A 19,102-nucleotide genomic window follows, 5' to 3' on the forward strand; every position below is an offset into this window, starting at 1 on the left:
AGGTCTGTGGTACAAGATCATAACCAAGAGCTCCAGTGTCCAGCACCTACAGTAGCTGCTACATCATTCAGACCAAGTACTTCAGATCCTAAGGCCACTGTCACCTGTGCTCCAGGCTGCTTCCCTCCTAACACGGGGATTCCCTGTGCCCATTCAGAAGGCCCAGTTTCATTTTTACCCACCCATAGATAAGTGATCTTCGGGGCTCACATGATCAACCTTCCCAGGGTAAGCAAGGGTGTGTGAGGTACCAGAGTTGTGGGGCAGGAGGTGGATAATGGCAACACCTGTTTTCTTTGCAGGCCTCACCCAAGTACATCTGCTGAGCTCAGTACTTTTCGTCACTGTGGAGGTACAAAGGACACACCCCTTAAGCAAGCCTGAAAGGCCTTTGATTGACAAGCAGGGTCTTTTGCCTCTTCTTGGCTGCCCTTCAGGTAGAAGGGAGGCTCTTTTCACAGTGCCTTCTTCCTTCCTGGTGAGGGAGGCCGTGCCCTTTTTGCAAAATGCATCATGTGAATAAGAGCTGGGTGATTGTTAGGTCAGCCAGTACCACTGACATCCACGATATGCACCGCCATGGTTTCTCTCATAGCATCTAGAGACTTGAGTTCTGACACACAGCCCTCTGACCCTGGCTCCACTACCATCAGTCTGCTTGGGACTTCTGACAACGATACATAGTCTGTCCTGAGAAGAGGGCTGCTGGCCCCTGATGTCCACTGCACAACTGCTATCACCATTCTTTGCCATTCCAAGGGTGCCACTGAGCGGACCGTGTGCTTCTCATTGTTTGGAGGTAGATGACAGGACAAGGAGCTGTAGTCTTTAGTGATGACCCTCGGCCTTGGGCTCCTGGGATTGGACCGTCCCATCACCCTGACCAGTGCGTGGGGAAACCCATATGAGAATAACATTTTGAAAAGCATTTTAACTTCACAAGATAGGCTTTAGGAAAAGAAAACTATGCAAACACTTAGAAAAGAGTTAACCGTGAGGTTTGGCTGAAATGTCTCAGAGCTGGTGACACAGAAGGTCCTTAGTGGTGTCACTTTTGTGGTGATGTGGCAGTGGCCTCAGCTTGGCCTGTGGGAGGGCAGAGCCCAGCAGTGCTCCAAACAGTGAAAAGCCTTGCTTGGGAAGGGTCACAGAAGTCGCTTGAGGGAAGGGCACAAGTGTAGAAGCTGAGGTGAATTCTCTCCATCCTTGACCAGAAATTCAGGAGGTTGCTCCTGTCCGGTGGCTCCTTCTCTCATCTCTTACCCCTCTGTTCCCACATCTCTCTCTTTACATGGTATTTCCCTGGGTCTGTCTGAGTCTTACCCAGTACTACCCCGGGATAGTAGTTCCCTTGAAGTCTGCAGACCTATAGGCCTGTTGTGCTGGACGGCCTGACAGACAGGAGATGCCTTCTTATCCTTCACCACACCAGCCTCTAGTCAGAGCAGTTACCACTGCCAAGGTTGAAACCTCATGATGCCCACCCCAACCCCCACCATGATCCCCCCCACTCACATCTAGACAAGACAATGGCCACAGGCTAGCATCAGGAGACACATCCAAGGGTGTCCCTTCAGCCTGCCTGGCTAGTGCTGGAGGCTAGGAAGCCCAAGCCTGAAATTTGCTTGTCCTTAATGTCTAATCTGCCCTCCTCCCTCCCCACCCCCATCCCAAATGACTACCCAGTTTCTCAGGAGCCTTAGCGATAAGGCTAGCGTATCACAGAGAGTGTAGCCGGCTCTGAGTGAGGCGGGAAGGCGATGCTGGGTGTGTTGGCCCACCGTGTTCATACTGTACCTCCAGCATGACCACACAGATCTGTTTCACACACTGGATGATGGCGTCTGGGGTCCCTGAGATAGTCACTGCCCGCTCTGTGGAGTTGGGCAGCATGTCACCTGCCACCTGGACCTGAGCACCTGTGGACTGCAGAGAAGGGCCGTTGGAAGGACCGAAAACTGGAGGCAGTGACAGGTTAAGAGGAGTGGCACCCCCAACTCCTGGGGACACATTCTGGGTGGTCTGTACCTGAAAACTCTTCACTAGAAACAGGGCCTTAACTGGTCACAGTCCCTCCATCCCGCATCTTACTAAATGTCACTGTCCTGTCACTACCCCTCAATCCTGCCTCTGCACAGCCTCTGAGGAAGCTGTGGTTTCCTGGAATGAATGGCACTGTCCCACCTCAGCAAGTGTACTGACTTGGTAGAGCAGTGGTTCTCAACCTTCCTATGCTGTGACCCTTTAATACAGTTCCTTACATTGTGGTGACCCTCAATCATAAAATTATTTTCGTTGTTACTTCGTAACTGTGATTTTTGCTACTATTATGAATTGTAATGTAACTATCAGAGTTGTTCAATAGTCTTAGGTGACCCCTGCGGAGGGGCCGTTTGACCTCCAAAGGGGTGGCCACTCATAAGTTGAGAACCACTGCTGTAGAGGAAAGTCTACAGGAGAATAGGATCGCCCTTTCCAACACCAAGAATAGTTCTTCCTCCACGGAAGTAGGTCACATGGTGGCCAGGAAGCCTGAGCCTGGGACCTGCCTGCTCTTGCTGTCTGGCCACCACATACCTCAGGTGACTACGTGAATCCTCAGGACCAGTGGGCCACACAAACTTTAGTGACAACCTTAGGGGTCATGCAGAGTGGACCAGGCATTGGCCAAGGGTCAGGCTTCTTACTTAGCATCTTTTGAGTCACAGAAGAGGACAGGAAGGGATCAAGGAGGGGTGACTGTTCTCCTGGTTAAGGGAAGGACTTAGCCTTCCTGAAAGTAACCTACTTTCAATGTCAAACCCACATCAGGTTCAGACTCCAATTAAAATCATCCTACGAGGATGCCCTGAACGACAAAGTGGCATCTCTCAGGCCCAGAGCATGGCTAAAGCCACGGAACTTGGGTGCTAAAATCTGCCTGTCCAAGGACCTCTAGCCCATCCTTGTTCCTGTGCAGGGCCTCTCCTGGCACAGGCCACTGTGTGTACATGCCAATGTAACAAAGTTTCCCACACCCCACTTCTCACTGGCAAAGCAGATCATCCGTTACATTTGGACAGCAGCTTTGAGCCACTGGGGGCTGCGGCATCAGCTCGTGCACTTACAGACGGTGTGGGAGACATGTGATAGGATGGGCAGTACCTCCCGGATCTCCTTGATCTTGGAGCCACCTTTGCCGATCAGGGACCCACACTGGCTGGCAGGGACCACTAGTCGCAATGTCACTGGGGGCTTGCTGGTGGCAGGGCTGTTGCTCATGGAATTAATGATGTCCTAGGGAGGAGAAAACAGGTGTGTTGGACTCCTACTAGTGAGCACAGTGTGGGGCTTTGGAACACTGTAAGGACATGTATGTAGCATCTCTGCCTCGTACCTGCTTCACTGCACACTGGGAAGAACTCAAGGTGCCCCATCCCACATAGGGAAGGACTCAGAGAGCAGAACCGGCAATCATGGAACCTCAGAGCCAAGCCAGGCTTAGAAGGAACTGGGACATGGGCCAGATGGTCACATGCACCAACTCTGCACATGGAACTACAAGGCTGAGTGGTCAGCAAGTCACAGTGGACTCAGGTCAGGGTATAGGTTAAGAAAATACAAGATCATGTCTGACTGCCTCATGAAAACCTATTAGGTATGAGGACAGACAGACAGATGTGTGGGGCCAATTTGCCTGGGCTCAGTGAAGAGCAGGTAGAAGAGCACTCTCCAGGGGCTTTTATAGCTACTCAGATGGACCTGCCAAGAGTCCAAGGCCCCATTTCCATGGAAACATGGAGGTACCTCTGCATCATGAAGCCTGATTATATTATAGAGGAGCTAGCCCAATTTGGGGGAAAGAAGCTGATACCAATATATACCACCATCCTAGAAAGCTACATCCAAGCCTGTGGAGTGCCGGGCAAAATGGCCAGACCTTGACCTCATGCCTTTCCCAGGTCTAGCTCCATTTCTAATTCCCAACTGTCCAGAAACAAATGAATCCCTATGTTACCAGGGAGCTTTGTTTCTAGTGAGCCACTGCTCCTGCCCAGACACTTCATCTGTGCACCAGGTAAAGTGGCTACCGCCTTGCCCCATCCAGACCCTCACACACAGCTTTCAGATGCTTTGGCTCCATTTGGGCAGCTTGCTCATGGCTCTCCGTTTCCTCTTGCCCTGGACCCAATCTAGGCAGAGGGCGCAGAGGCCTCTGTGCTCACTCTGCATCTGGACCCTCTCAGTACTGAGCTCTCCTTCTGGTCATCCCCAGCCTGCTCGCCATCTCTGATGGACTTGGGGCAAGACCTTTCACCCGCTATGGTGGCTTTCATGTGGCTGTCATATGCTATCTTGCCATTGACTGGAAAGGACTAGCTAGAATTTTGAAAACATTGAAGAGAGACAGACAGGACATTTTCAGGCCATTTGCCACCTTTTTAAGCAAATAAGGTGGTAGAAGGGAGGAGGCAAGCTTGGCTCAGGCCCTGAAACCACTCCCTATGGGTTTTTATTATGGTTTCCTGTCTCCTTGATGAAGGGTGTTTTTGGGACTATATGTGTGTTTTAGGAGGTAACAAAGCATCTCTTCACAGAGAGCTATATTCCTTAAAGCTGCTAAAAATGTCTTGGTTTTATTTCATTTGGGGGCACATCAACTTTTATACCAAATGTTGGGATACATGCTTTACAGGAGCCTGTAGCCATTACTAACACGGCCTAACATACCACAGTGTTCTGGGAAGCGGGTAGGATTGGTAGCAATTAAAATTACTAACACTTTCAGGACTTGGGGTTTAGTTCAGCAACAGCACGTACTTAGAATGTCTGAGGCTCTCAGTCTAATCCCTAGCATAAAACATAAAGTTCCCAGGATACCTTGAGATCCTTAGGCTAAAGTAAACCAATACTATAGCCATACTACCCACAACCTGCAGATACTTTTTTCTGCAATGGTCTGTTTGATGCTATGCTCTGCCCTGCAATAGGCAAAGATAGATGATAAATTCCTATCTAGGGGATTCAGGCTGCCCTATTGAGGCTGTTTCCCAGACACTGAGCCATAACTTTCCACTAGGAGGCGCTGTTTTCTTAAGAAAAGCAGCTCTGGAGATTCAAGGACAGAACACCAACAGCATTAACACAAAATGCAGTTGTGAAACTCTGGGGAGCTGATGCTTAAATCTTGGTTTCAAGTTTCACAGAGCAAATCACAATCTAGTATTCCACATAGCAGAAAAGTCACTCCAGTAATCTCAGAGATCCCGCAGAATCAGCAGCAGAGAGCTCATTTCAGACAATCACAGGGAGCTACTAACTGTGAAAGATGGACTGTCTCTTCCTGAGATATCATTTCAACATCCTCATCCAATTCATTGTGATAGTTTCCATCTGGAATGTCCTCCAAAGGTGCGTGTGTTAAAGGCTTGGCTTCTAGCCTGTGTTGCTTTGAGGAGATGGGATATTTAATTTTGTCGGTTAACTTGACAGGATCTAGAATCACCTAGGAGACCAATCTTTGGGTGTGTCTGTGGGGAGGTGTCTAGATGGCTTAACTGAAGTGAGAAGACATACTCTATAAGAACACTCACCACACCATTGCCTTAATATGAGCATCACCATAGCACAGCCTAGGGTCTCAGACTGAATAAAAAGGAGATCGTGAATACAATAGCAGCACTCATCTCTTCTTGACTACAGATGGAACGCAAGCAGGTGCCTCGTGCTCCTGCTGCCACACCTCCCCCGCCATGATGGATGGTACTCGTGACCTGTAAGCCAAAATAAGCCCCCCCCCCCCTTTAGTTGTTCTTCGTCGGGTATTTTACCACAGCAGCAAGAAAAGTAACTCTAATATAGGAGGTGATGGGAGCTTTAAGAAGTGGGGCTTAGAGGGAGGCTTTGATATCACTGGGCGTGTCCTTGAAGGGGAGTGTGGGAGTTCAGTCTCATCCTTCTTCCTTTTATTTGCTTCTTGGTTATGGGGTAAATGGTTTGGCTATATCACACATTTCTGCCACCATATGACAAAAACCCGAGTCCTAAAAACAAAGAAGTTACAGCTACAATTAGGTGTGATGCTAACTCTGGAGAACTATGGGCCAAAATAAGCCTTTCCTTTAGAAGCCGATGTGTCTTAGGTCATTGTTAATGGGAAACTCACCAGAGACCATGGTTCTGAGGAGTGGGGATATTGCTAGATATTACCGTTAAGAGTGCTATGAGGCTTTAGAACTGTTTAAGAGAGCAGTTTGGAGAGCCAATCTAGAAATGGCATGGAATATTCAGGTGGAGCTTGGACATGATTCTTATGAAGCATCAGTGTGAATGGGGGTGGGGAGGGTGAGGGGCACTGATAAGGCTGCAGTGGAAATGAGGACTCCACTTGGGGGAATAAAGAGCATGAGATTTAAAGACAACACAGCACATGCACACACGCACATGCAGAGAGGGAGAGGGAGAGAGAAAGACATGGGTAGCATTGGCTGCTCTTAGCCAAATTTCCAGTGAGAATCATAAGTGAAGATGAAGAGCAGGCTAAGTTCAATTCAGTTGTAGAGAGCTTGCTAGGCCAGCTCAGGACCCTGCTGCAATTTAAGAGAGGAAAACAAAACAAGCACAAAGCTGGAAAGTTTGCATTTTTTCCCCCAGAGAAGGAACATGTTCACAGGTACGGCAAAGGGTGACACAGTGGCCACAGAGATTTAAGCATCACTGAGCTGAAGCCAAGTTCTTTGGACCAGGGCAATGGCGGACGATGTCTGGAATAGATGTACCAATTCGTCTGGCCGCTGTCATCTCAGGCTCAGAGATGTGTAAGCACATCTTTGTCTCCACCATTTTTCAGAGCAGAGGCTTTAAGAAGAGAGCCTTGCCCATCCAGGATGGCCTAAGCCTACACCAGGAGGGTACTTAGACACCATTAAGTTGTATCCATATGAGAAAGATGAGATGAATCCATATCCCTGGATACTGGGCAGGTTTTAAAGCTCTTTCTAATCATTTATTTTGAATTACTGATAGTGTTAGTGATACATTCTCCAACTTTACTGTAAACATTCTTTTTAAATGTCTATCACTAGGGATATGAAATTTTGGTTCTCTAATTAGAAGCTATTGAACATTCTCTTGCTATCTAAGCTGCCTTGGGTATAAAGGATTATCAACTGAACAGCTGGCTGCCCTTAGCCCTGCACCGGCATCTCAACACAAACGAATACCTTGAGACACATGATGCAAGAGACTACAGCTGATTGTCCTGGCTCCTGAAGGAGCAGCCCTGGCCAGGGCTGTCTGAGTAGCTGTCCCAGACCTTTTGTGGTCACAAGCCCTGTGAAACTATTTCTAACTTGGTTGGGTGCGTGTGTGCAATATTCTATTATTGCTAGTGGCCAGGCTGGGATTAATCCCAAATACAAACCTTAGAGACCGTGATTTGTCCAAAAACTCCTTCTCCTGTCCTTAAGCAGGCAGCTCAGGCTTATTCAAGGATTCAATGGAGTCTCCTGGGGTGCCTCCCCCTGGTGTTGCAACATCCCCAGTAAAGACCTGGCTAACACAAAGACAGAAGCAGACTGCAGAACATGGTGGCTGTGGCAAGCCTGGCATTGGACACAGCTTGCCCACTGAACAAATGCTGGCCTTCAGCTTTGGCTTTGTGGCTGGGAAAGCATTGGCTGTGATCCTGTGGGCACCACGGGAGCCCAGTCTCACTGACACCATTTCTACTGCTCAGCAACCTGGTAACTGAAGATCCAGTGAATGACAGGTAAACCTGACCCAGTGTAGTGCTGCCCACAGACAGGTTGAACCCTCCCCAACCCACACACAGACACAATACTCTTTAATACTAAGCTCCCCAACAGCCCTATTAGGGACAGGCACCTGGTCTCTGAGACCCGGGCGCTGGTTTCTCAGAGCAAAGTGCCTGCAACTATTTGTTGGCAGTTGAAGCAGCAGCCACTTGCATAGGCCTGGGACTCCCCCATTGGTGGCACCTGCTGGGTTGAATCTGCCCAGTGGCACCAGTGTAGCACCTTGCTACCCGAGGATCCTGATTGCTTACTGGGATTCTGCCCCTAGGAGGAAGGGATGCTTATGATTAAGTGATCCCGACTGCAACTAGAGCCCAGTTCCAGAGCAGCAGCAGATACAGCAGCTGCATCCTGGCTCCTGAATGTGGTCCCAGTGTATCCTAAGTCTAAGCAGTAGCCACTGATAACTGAAGAAGCAGCTGAAGTTTAAGAATGACCAGGGAAGGAAGAAGAAAGGAGGAATAAATAAGGAGACAGAGACGTGACAGAGACGGCAACAGAGCGAGAGTGAAGGGAGAGCAAGCTCTGGAAGGGGCAAGAGAAGAGAACCTGCAGGTACTGGTTACCAAAAGAGTTTCCAGAGAACTGTCAAGTCTTCAGGGCCATGGGATCTTAGACCCCAGGCTCAGAACTTTAAGCCAACTGCTGCTGATAGCCAAAGGTCACGTGATACCTAACCCTGACATCAGGACTGTAATGCTTGCAGGGTTAAGTGTCCCAATGCCTGTGGTCTATAGGAGGATGGTAATACTAGCAAGAACCACTTGTTTCTGCTTCTGCCTGACTGCTGCCCCTGGGCACTGCTGTCAAGTGGTGAAGAACACCGAACTGCAAGAGGCCAGCATTGGAAGTTTCCGTCTACCTATGCTCTTTCCAGGTGAAGCTAAAGAACCCCAGTACACTGAATGGCAACACAGGGGGCTACGCATAGCTCAAGCTGGTGGTCTTCACTGGCGTTTGTAGGCAGCAAGCATGTAAGAACTCTAGGGTGGAAGGAAGGTATGGGAGCTCAGGCAGTATTCAGTAACAGAGTTACATAACTCAGTAGCAGAGTTATGGCCACCTTAGTTACTTTTCTAATGCTGGGATAAAACACTATGACCGCAAGCAACCTGGGGAAGAAAGGATTTATTCCAGCTTGCAACTCCCAGGTCACATTCCATCGCCAAGGGAAGTCAGGGCAGAAACTTAAGGTAGGAACCTGGAGGCAGCTGCTGATGCAGAGGCCATGGAGGGGTGCTGATTACTGGCTTGCTCATCATAGCCTTGCTCAGTCTGCTTTCTTATAGAACAGTGACCACCAGGCCAGGGATGGCCCCACCCACAATGGGCTGGGCCCTCCCACATCAATCAAATCAAGAGAAAATCCCCACAGACTTGCCTACAGGCCAATTTGACAGAGGCCTTTTTCTTAATTGAGGTTCCCACTTCCCAAATGACTTTAGTTTGACAAAAGCAGACAAGCAAACCAAACAACAAAAACACCACCAAGCAGGACCCAAGTCCTTACAGTCTTTAATTACTCATGCCCTCCCATGGTAAGCTTTGGAAACCAGACATATGACTACAGAAGCCAATGCTTGCCCTGCGAGGTGGTTTGTTTTGGCTCAGTTCCTTCCTATTCCCTTCCCCCAACCCCAGTTCCTTCCTTCCTTCTGGAATGATTGTAATGGGAATGTCTACATTATATCTTGAGTATGTAACTTGTGGGATTTTTGTAAGGGTCCACAGAACTTTGCCTTTCTTCTCTCCGAGACTCAGGCTTCTGATAGATGTCACAACAGTTATGACTTTGGGGACTTTGGGAGTTTGGACTGAGACATCTTGTATTATAAGATGAATCTAAGCCTTTAGGGCTAAGGGTAAAACTTCATGGGTAATGTCTTCCAAATATTCATCTGTCAAAGGCTCTCAGCTGACACTACTGAGAGGAAGTAGACGGGCCTTGTGGAGACTTTACCTCCTCTGAGATATGCTAGCAAAGGGCACTGGGGGATCCTGGCCTCTTTCTTATGTTCATGTCCTGGCCATGAGGTGGATGATTCTTCTATACCATGTGCTCCTACCATAATGTATGACTCGCTCCCACCAGAAGCCCCAAAGCAGCAGTCCTGCCTCACCATAGGCTACAAACTCTAGAAATGTGAGGCAAAATGAAGCACTATACTTTGTAAGTGGACAGCTCAGGTCTCTTACACTGACAGGAAGTTGAGCAGTTGTGTCTATTGCTCCTCCTCTCATTTAATCAGCCCTCGCTTGTCATCCACTCAAAATACACCTTCCTCCCTCATCGCTCCTTAATTTATGAAAACTGGAATAGGAGATATTTATTCTAATTCCATCTGTAGATAACCCCAAACAGAAGCCATAGCCCTCCATCTCCCAGAGTATCACTGATTCAGAGAGCTTAGGATAACACTGGGGAATCTGGTTCCAACCACTGAGACGTAGAGAGGTTCAGCAGTAGCGTTCCAATCAGTGACAGATACCTGGCCCTCCATGGACCCCCAATGCCTTGGCTAGCTTCTCTTCCTTCTAGGAATGCAGTCATTACAGTTATCAACCAGGCAACTGTAAAGTTCACAACTTTCACGTAGCAGCGGCTGTTCTCGTACCCACAGCCACCCTTGGGGCATCCCTAAAACTTCCCTCTGTCCATTATGTGATGTTCTCCTCCCCCAGTAATAAAAGACCAAGGCTGATGATCTCTTGCTATATAGCGAGCTCTACGTATATACAGCCTTTCCGTTCTTATTTTGCTTATACTCACAGAGCCAACCTCGTGATTGAACAACTTAACCACCCTTATTGATGACAGAAAAACTATGCCAGCTTGGTCATCACCATGTATGAATTAAATGGAAATAGTAAAATCATGAAGAGTAGCTCACCGAGAGCACATAGAAGTATTACAGATGTATGTGGATAGATTACAACACATGTATGCGGATATATTACACATGTATGTAGATGTGGATATATTACACATGTATGTGGATATGTTATACACGTATGTAGATGTGGATGTGTCCCAACATAAAAATGTACTTCTATCTCTAGCTAAGACACTCTTGGGGTGGGGGGCACTGCAGCTAAAACCAGAGTTGTGCTAACCAGGCCCTGAAGGTGTGAACACAGCCTAAGAGACACAACAGCAGCTATGTTGGGAGGCGGGAGGCCTGTGTTCTGAGGTTACCCATGGTGCCTGGGAAACCAAAAGGATGAACTTTAGGAAACAGGTAGGACATTGGTCCTCACAAGCTGGACAGAGGCAGGGTATTGAAGGTGACTAGAGCCCTTAAGGCTACCTTGTCACAAAGCAAGCCAGTGCCTCAACCAGTGAGACAAAGTGCTGGACGGGCTACGGCTGGGACTGGGTCTCACGCACGTGCCAACCTATGCCTTACCTCCTCAAACTTGTACGCGATCATAGCAAAGGCCTTGAAGATGGCGTCAGTTGGGCCTGTGATTGTAACGATTCTCTCTGGGCAGTTTCCCTCTGAGATGTTGATCCTGGCACCACTCTAAGGTGAGAGGAAAGAAAAGGTAGCTGGTGGGAGATGAAAGCTATCCCATGTGGGCCTTGCTTCTCTAATCTTGCATACAACTTTAGGCACAGACACTAAAAATGAAGCATGCTTAAAAAAAAAAAATCATTCTAAACAGTGGACTCCTTGCCAGGAATCCTCATCAAATTGGAAATCCTAAGGTTTTGTTTTTGTCTTTTAAGGCAGGGTCTCATGCGACCAAGCTGGCCTTAAACTCCCTGTGTAATGGAGAACAGCCTCAAACTTCTGTTCTTCAGCCCCTGCCTCTGTTTCCCTGGTGCTGGGGTCACAGGCATGTACCATTATGTATTCCCAGAGTAGGTTTTTGTTGTTATAACACAGGGTTTCTCTGTGTAGCCCTGGCTGTCCCAGAACTCACTCTGTAGACCAGGCTAGCTTCAAACTCAGAGATCCGCCTGCCTCTGCCTCACGAGTGCTGCAATTCCTCACCACCACCTGGCTACAATTTTAATTAGTATGAGGCCCAGTGGTCCCTAGGAGAGCTTATGGCCTCAAGAAGCTGGATGCTGTTTGTGTAGCATGTCAAAGAGGATTGCCCCTCGTTGCCTGGCATCCCTGATACAAGGGCAGGTCTATGAGAGCCACAAGCAGTACTATCCTCCACACCCTAGGGCTCACCAACCTGACCTGGGGATGGGATAACATTTAGGGCAGAGCACACTCACCTCTTCACGCATCTTCTTCACTGTTTCTCCTTTCTGGAATGGAGACACATAAGGAAGTCTGTCACTGCCAGATGCACAGAGGGTCCCTGCGCCTGACACAGCCCAGCCCTGGCTGCTAGTGGGGGATGTGGGGCTGCCTACCTCTGGTCTGCTCCCTGTCCTTGCCGGCCCCCATGAGTTAGCTGGTCTCTTTACTCACTGGGGCCCACAATCCAGGGGCACCACAGATGAATAAATCGAGGCATGAGAAGGGAGGTACAGTCACCCAGAGGTGGAGCTGGTGAGCTTTGATCAGACTCAGGCCCATTGTTATGACAGCACTACAGATCCAGTAGCAAGTGTGATGCCTGGCAGGAGCTAGGGTTACGAGATAACCAAAATACAACATCCAGGAGGGCAGTCTCTCCTCTTTCACAGGGCAGGGGCAGCGGGCTTTTGATCCCCCTGCACTCCCCTACTCTGGGAAGCAGCTTTCACTTTCATTGTATAAAGAGGAGGACAGTAATGCTTCCTAGGTCTGAAACCCAGAGCCCCTGCCAGGGCCGAGGAAGAACGTGTGTGTGTGTGTGTGTGTGTGTGTGTGTGTGTGTGTGTGTGTGTGGTGCATCCCGAGCCAATGGCAAGACTCACAGTACAGTAGGTTCAGCAAGGGAGGGGCATGGACAGAGCTGCCAGGGCAGAGCTTCCTGGGACTCTGACTTCCTCTAGGATAGTGCCAGTGAGGGCCTGTGTAACTGCTGGGGCTAGTCAGCACCAGGGGCTACTGATGTCTCTGTCTGTCTGTCAGCTTCTAGAGAACCAAGAAAGGCACGAGTCACTCAATAATTACCTTCCCGATGATGCTTCCAACTTCCTGTAGGGAAAAAAATCACAGAAAGATGATGTCACAAGGTACTCTGGGGTTGATGCTTCAGGAAACGGTGTCTCTGGCATGAGGGAGAAGTAAAGATTTTACAGTGTTGGGGGTGGAACCAGGGCCTTGTGTGCACCAGAGCACCGAGTCATACCCCTGCCCCATGGGAGAGCTGAAGCTCTCATCCAGAAGATGTGTCTGTGTTGGGTTGTCCAGGTTCTCTATGCCTAGCTGACCAGGGTGATCAGAAATGGAGCTGAGCTCAATTAGTCAACTGCCTAGGAGCAAGGCAGACAGTCAGATGCTTTCTAGATAAACAAGGAGAGAGAGTCACCCCTGCACTTAAGGCCTCAAGGAGACCCTGCCACAGATGGACAGGAAATAATGCCCCTGCCTAAGAGCACAGCACTGCCACATTGGTTTATGAGGTAGGACACTTGGAGAAGCCCCTGGCATGGCCTCCACCATTCTGCATTTGGATGTCAATGACTGTGGGGTATATGATCACCTGGATCACTGGCCCCAGCCTGTCCCAGCCCACAGGACAGCTCCAGGAAGCTTCCATCACGGTCTGTTGCTTGGGGCAGGGCCACCTGACTTTCTGCCATGGAAAAATAACCTCTTTCAAAGTCTGACCTGCTTTTTTCACTATTTTAACCAAGCTCTCGGAATGCTAGAGCTGCTGTTGATCCCTGTGGAGGCAAAGCATGGGCTCAAGAACCAAGAGGAGAGAATGGTCCTGTGTGGCGCTGCCATCATAGGAACTGTGTAGAATCCCATGTGGGGACGTGCTACGAGTAAGAAGGATTGGACGCTGTCCACCATGGAAAAGGGATGTCTGGGTGCAAGGGGACATGCTTTCTGGGGGAGCTGGATATTCCAGAACTGTTGTTCTAGTAGTCGAAATAGTACACAAAAGCTGGGAGCTAAATCTCTCAGGGTAGAAGAAGAGAGGTCAGGGCACCAGGTTAAGGGCTTCTGTCTTGCTGGGCCAGGTGGGGAGGTGTGACTCCTGGCTCTCAGGACAGCACCCACCTCTAGCAGTCAGGCACTGGGGTATTAAGGTATATGTGTTAGGTCAACCAGTCTTGAGTAGCTCTAAGGAAAGTGTCATTTGGACTGCACATGCAATAGCTTTGTGGGTTTGAGATTGTGTTGCCTAATGGGAAGCACAGAGCAGATCCCTGGTGGCCCGCTTTCTGCCCGACCTCAGCCCATATCACCTTTCCATGCATCAGTAGGCGGATGGTCAGGGTTACGTTCAGGCCACCTTCTGAGACCTTAGATTCCATCTTCCCTCCAAAATGTAGCTCAGGGTGGTGGCTTAAGGTGCCGAGGGTACTGTGAGGAAGGATGGATGGGGCCCAGATGGCGTCACCTGGAACAAAAAGGCATAGTTGTGACCACGGGTACTCTTCTTTGGACCTAGAACCATGCTCTGGCCTCCAGGGACTCAGCCTCCAGGTGAGTGGGCATGCCCGTCACCACCATAGGAGGAGTGGCACAGAGTTGGGTCCTAACCATGGGACCCTAGGCAGATCACTTAAGCCTTTTAGACTCAGTTCCCTCCATCATAAAGGATGCCCCGCTTAGAAGCCAGGCATCTCAAGAAGTTCTAGGGGAAGCCAGTGCTAGGCTACCCAGCCTGGTGAGCCTCCTTTCTTCTTGTGTTTCTTCTGTCCACTTTTCTGTCACAGCAGGGAGCAGCCTCTAGGTTAGCATGACCTGCTCCCCTTGAGGGCCAGTCTTTGCTGTCAGCCATCTAGAAAGGCTCCTAGACCCACGGCCCTCTATGCCCAGTTATTGGCAGCCTTCCCTAACATGACTTCAGTCTCTGGCTGCAGTTCTCCCACTAAAACTAAGATGTTCTCCCTGCACCGTGCTGATCTGTGCACAACAGCTAGTGGTTCACTTTATAGTGCTAAATTAGGACATCAGTTTATTGTCTGCAGGCAGAGATTACAGCTACAGGAGAGTGCTTGTGGAAAGTGACGTATGACTTTGTACCAACGTGGGCGGCCCAGAATCCAGGATCAGGACTTCCTGGTGAGCAGCTCTCCTTACTGAGTTCTCCACAGGCTCTGGGCCACTACCTTATGAAGCAGCAAGCAAGCAAGAGGATGGCTCACTCCCATCAGGGAGATACCAACAATATTAGCCAGGGTAGCATATACACTAGGGAGGCCTAGAAGACAGCAGTGGAGGCTGGGGGAGTGGATGGGGTGGGAGTGTGGGGGTAGGGGAAGGAGTGGCTTCAGCACAGTTTCTAAAAGCAAGAGACATAGCTGTCCATTCTCAGGAGATACTCTGGAGCTGGCAAGCATGAAAAGAGAAGACAGACTGGGAATGTGGGAGCTCAGCTCTATGGGTTGGGCTTGGGCAGCTCTCTGGAAGTTGCTGTCTTATGTGGCTGGTTGCTCACTGCTCCAGACAAAAAGCACAGGCAGATGGGAAGTTCTGCTGAGCGTGGCATTTGCATAGGCCCCAAGGACTGCTGGACCCCAGCTTGAGCTCATGGAGAAGAATCTCAGCAGGAGACAGCATCTGGCTCAGGAGACTCGAGCGACACTAAATAACACACGCCTATGCAGACAGCCTGTGATAAACCAAGCCAAGTCCTCTTTACAGGAAGCCCTGCTTCTGCTAGGGTTGATTTGCAAAGGGACCATAAACTGGATCACACTGTGGCTAGTCTGGGGCATCTCCTACCCATCATGGGGACAGGAAGGCCCTGTGGCTGTCTGTTACATAAATGTTTCCAGCCCAGGAAGGAGAAAGTAGGTCAGCGCCTGCCCCTGGTGCTTTGGGCTCCAGGCTGTCAGGAGTGATCAGTCACTTGGGCCAGTGCCTTTCTGCATCAGAGGATAAGACAGACACAGACACAGACATACAAACCCACACAGAGGCACATACAGAGGGGGTGGCACAAATGCTTTCTGTAGATTGGGAATGAGGAGCTGTCTGGTAGAACAGGTGAGATTGTCTAAGTCTCTCAGACTCGGAGATAGAAAAGCATCAATCTAGAGTTGCTGATGGGAAGAGATAAGCCAGAGGTCTGTTCTCTCAGTCAAAGGATCTGTAGGAGGTAGTAAATGCGGCTACACCCTGAAGCGGCATCTCCAAGTCCAGCCAAACTTTCCTCAAAGTAGGGCTAAGCTTTGGGTACCTCCAAACCCAGGGGCAATGAGTCCTGGCTCATGGTAGCAGTGCAGGCTGTAGTGAACCACAAGGGACTATGTTGTCTTGCAAAGCCAGAGAGGGACTAAGGTCTGGCTCAGCAGTATAGACCTCTACCCTTTTGCTTCCCACTAGCCGAAAAAGGCTTCAACAAGGTCCAGAGCTTTAAGCCTTTAATGTTTAAATGTTCTGATTTTAGCAGAAAATTGTCTGTCATGCCAAGACCTCCAGAGATTTCAAAGTGGATGAAGGGCAAGGTGTAGATGCCCAATCCCAAGCTAGTGGAGACATTAATATTAGCTGACATCTGCACGGCAGCCATCTTAAAAATGTTCCTTGGAACAACTAGGAATATTCTTTGTGTGGTAGTGTGTAAATGCACTGTGCATAAAGACTCCAGAAGAGGATATTGGCTATTCTTTCTATCACTCTCGACCTTATTTCCTTGAGGCAGGGTCTTGGGAACTTGTGTTCTTTAGCTAGTCAAGTGGCCAGCAAGCCATGGAGTGCCATCTCTCTCCCCTTCCTGGGCTAGGTTTACAGGGAGCAGGGGCCATGTCCAGCTTCTGCTAGCGCTGACATCTAATCTCAGATCTCCATGCTTATGCTGCAAGCACTCTTACCCCCAAGCCCAGGGATATGTTCTGCTCAACGAGAAGACACTGGCTTAGTGAAGAAACAAAACCCTTAGCAAATTAATAACAGATCTAAAGAACGGGTATGGCAGATGTAAACCATCAATGATGGAATAGGGGTCTAGACCATGGGACAGCAGAGATGGGCAGGTCATGGCCTACCTGTCAGGGACTAGAGCCAGGCAGGGCTGAGATGGAGATGCTGAGAGGGAAAAGGCTGCCAGATAAGAACTGCAGGGTCCAGGAAAGTAGGCTTTTGGGGAGTTAAGGAGAAGAGAGAACTCCAGGGTGAAGAGAAACCAAGAAACCTCTGGAGCTGCGCTCCACTCCAGGAGCACATGAGGGTGGGGGAGCGAGTTTCCTCAAAAGAAGCAGTGGTAGGAGGGGCTAACCAACACAACAGGTAAAATATGTCAATATGCACACACATATGGACTCACCACAGGGAATGTCACACTAGTTTGCATAATTAATACGTGCTGATAATCATAATTTTAAAAGAGCACTTTTAAATGAGGGTAAATACCATAGGCCTTTGTTCTCTCACTTCTAAAATTATTTCTAACGGCTAAAGTAAAAATGACTGAACTGTCTGATATGAGTCATATCTCTTGGGGCAGGGTACAGGAAGGGAAATTTTCTACCTTCAAACTGATAAAATGATGTCCTAAATTATTAACAAATCAAAATGGAATTTTAAAAAAAGCTTAACTCCAAGGAAGGCAGGAGGAAATCCTAAAAGTCACATAAATGAGAAAATAATCAGAAAAACAAAAATGAAATGACAGGCTTGAGCCCTAACAGTTCAATAATAAAATGTAAATGGTATCATTTTAAAAGTGACAGTAGACTAAAGCATCCACCCCTATGCTGATGACAGGAGTATAGGAATGCAATGGTTGCCTTGATGAGTAGGTCTGAGTATCCATATGCTGAGGAGTAAAACTGGGTTCTTATCTTCTACCTCTGTGTGTGTGTATACATATATACACATATACACATTTATACACATATATACACATATACACATGCTATGTTATATATGTATATACGTGTGTTATGTTATGTACATATGTTATATACACATATGTTATATGTATACATGTTATATATGTATGTATAATATATATATACGCATGCTATATACACATTTTATTTTTATATAACACATAATATGTTACATACATACATACATAACAAAAACAATGGGTGAAAGATCTGAAACTAGAAAACCACTAGGAAAAACTCTGTAACACTGGCTTCAGCAATGATTTAAAAAAAAAAATAATAATTCCCCAAAGCATAGGAAACAAAAGCAAAAACAGATAACAGGATTCAATCAGAGTAAAAAGCTTCTGCTCAGCAAGGGAGACGACCAGCAGCTGGACAAGACTATCTATAAAGCAGACCTCTGATGCAGGCTGATGGCTAAAATAGACAGGACATCTCATCACAAGATAGCGAAGGATAGGGCAGCAGGAGCTTCAGTAGACATTTCTCAACAGGGAAAATGAGAGCCAGGGACCAGCAAGAGCAAACCACAGAGAGATACCACCTCGAGCTGTGTCCTAGTGCTGTCATCAAGAGACTAAATCCTATTAATAAGGAAGAAAGGGACACTCTGTACACAATTGTTAGAACTGTAACTAGTTCTATCATCATGAATACAGAAATTCTTGGAAATGCCACTCTTGGACACAGATCTCAAGGAGATGAAATTAATATGCCAGAGACATCTGCACCTCCATATCCACTGTAGAACTATTCATAACACAAGACATAGAATCGATCTGTGTCCAACAACTCATGATTAACAAGAAAATGATTGTATATATACACAATAGAATGCTAATCTGTCATTAAAAAAAATCATGTCATTCAGTCCAACATGGATGACCTTGCATGGGATTGTGTAAAGTGAAATCAACTGCACAAAGTCACTTACATGTGAAATTTTAAAGTTGAACTCAAAGACGCAGTGGAGTGGGGGGGGGGCGGTTTGGGAAATTCCGGTTAAAGCATGTAAAGTGTCAGTTAGAGAGGAGAAATGCCTGCTAAGGGTGCATCTTATGGCATGGTCACTACAGTTCACAATTTTATACTCTTGAAAATGTCTGGCTCATAGTGAATGAGTTCACCACAAAAATGGTAAGTCTACAAGGTGAAGGGTATATTAATTTGCTTGGCTGAGTCATTTTATACACACAGAACACTGATAAACAGGGCTTGGCAACATATGAAACAGTTATGCATAGTAACCAATCTTCCAGTAATGACGCGATATGGAAATCAACCAGCACAACCCACCAGATTAACAGAAGAAAGAAACACAGAGTCACCCCAATGTAAGAAGAGAAACCTTTAGCACATTTCAGAACCCATAGAAGGTATTTTAAAATGAAAAAGT

The 19,102-nt window shown here is 48.0% G+C and overlaps 1 protein-coding gene across 10 annotated transcripts in view; it reads right to left on the bottom strand.

Annotated features, from left to right (window-relative positions):
• Positions 1 to 19,102, bottom strand: part of Pcbp3 (poly(rC) binding protein 3) — a 196,208-nt gene that overhangs the window by 24,904 nt on the left and 152,202 nt on the right. For all 10 annotated transcript variants that reach the window (XM_029482487.2, XM_029482486.2, XM_029482485.2 and 7 more), the window contains 6 exons: positions 14,107 to 14,261; positions 12,860 to 12,883; positions 12,031 to 12,063; positions 11,204 to 11,320; positions 3,145 to 3,276; positions 1,798 to 1,926 (listed from right to left, as the gene is read on the bottom strand). In XM_029482487.2, coding sequence (XP_029338347.1) covers positions 1,798 to 1,926; positions 3,145 to 3,276; positions 11,204 to 11,320; positions 12,031 to 12,063; positions 12,860 to 12,883; positions 14,107 to 14,261 — 590 coding nt within the window. The remainder of the gene's footprint in view (positions 1 to 1,797; positions 1,927 to 3,144; positions 3,277 to 11,203; positions 11,321 to 12,030; positions 12,064 to 12,859; positions 12,884 to 14,106; positions 14,262 to 19,102) is intronic.

Source organism: Mus caroli, unplaced genomic scaffold, assembly GCF_978045245.1.
Source record: "Mus caroli unplaced genomic scaffold, Mus_caroli_1 scaffold_9, whole genome shotgun sequence".
Taxonomy (NCBI): domain Eukaryota; kingdom Metazoa; phylum Chordata; class Mammalia; order Rodentia; family Muridae; genus Mus; species Mus caroli.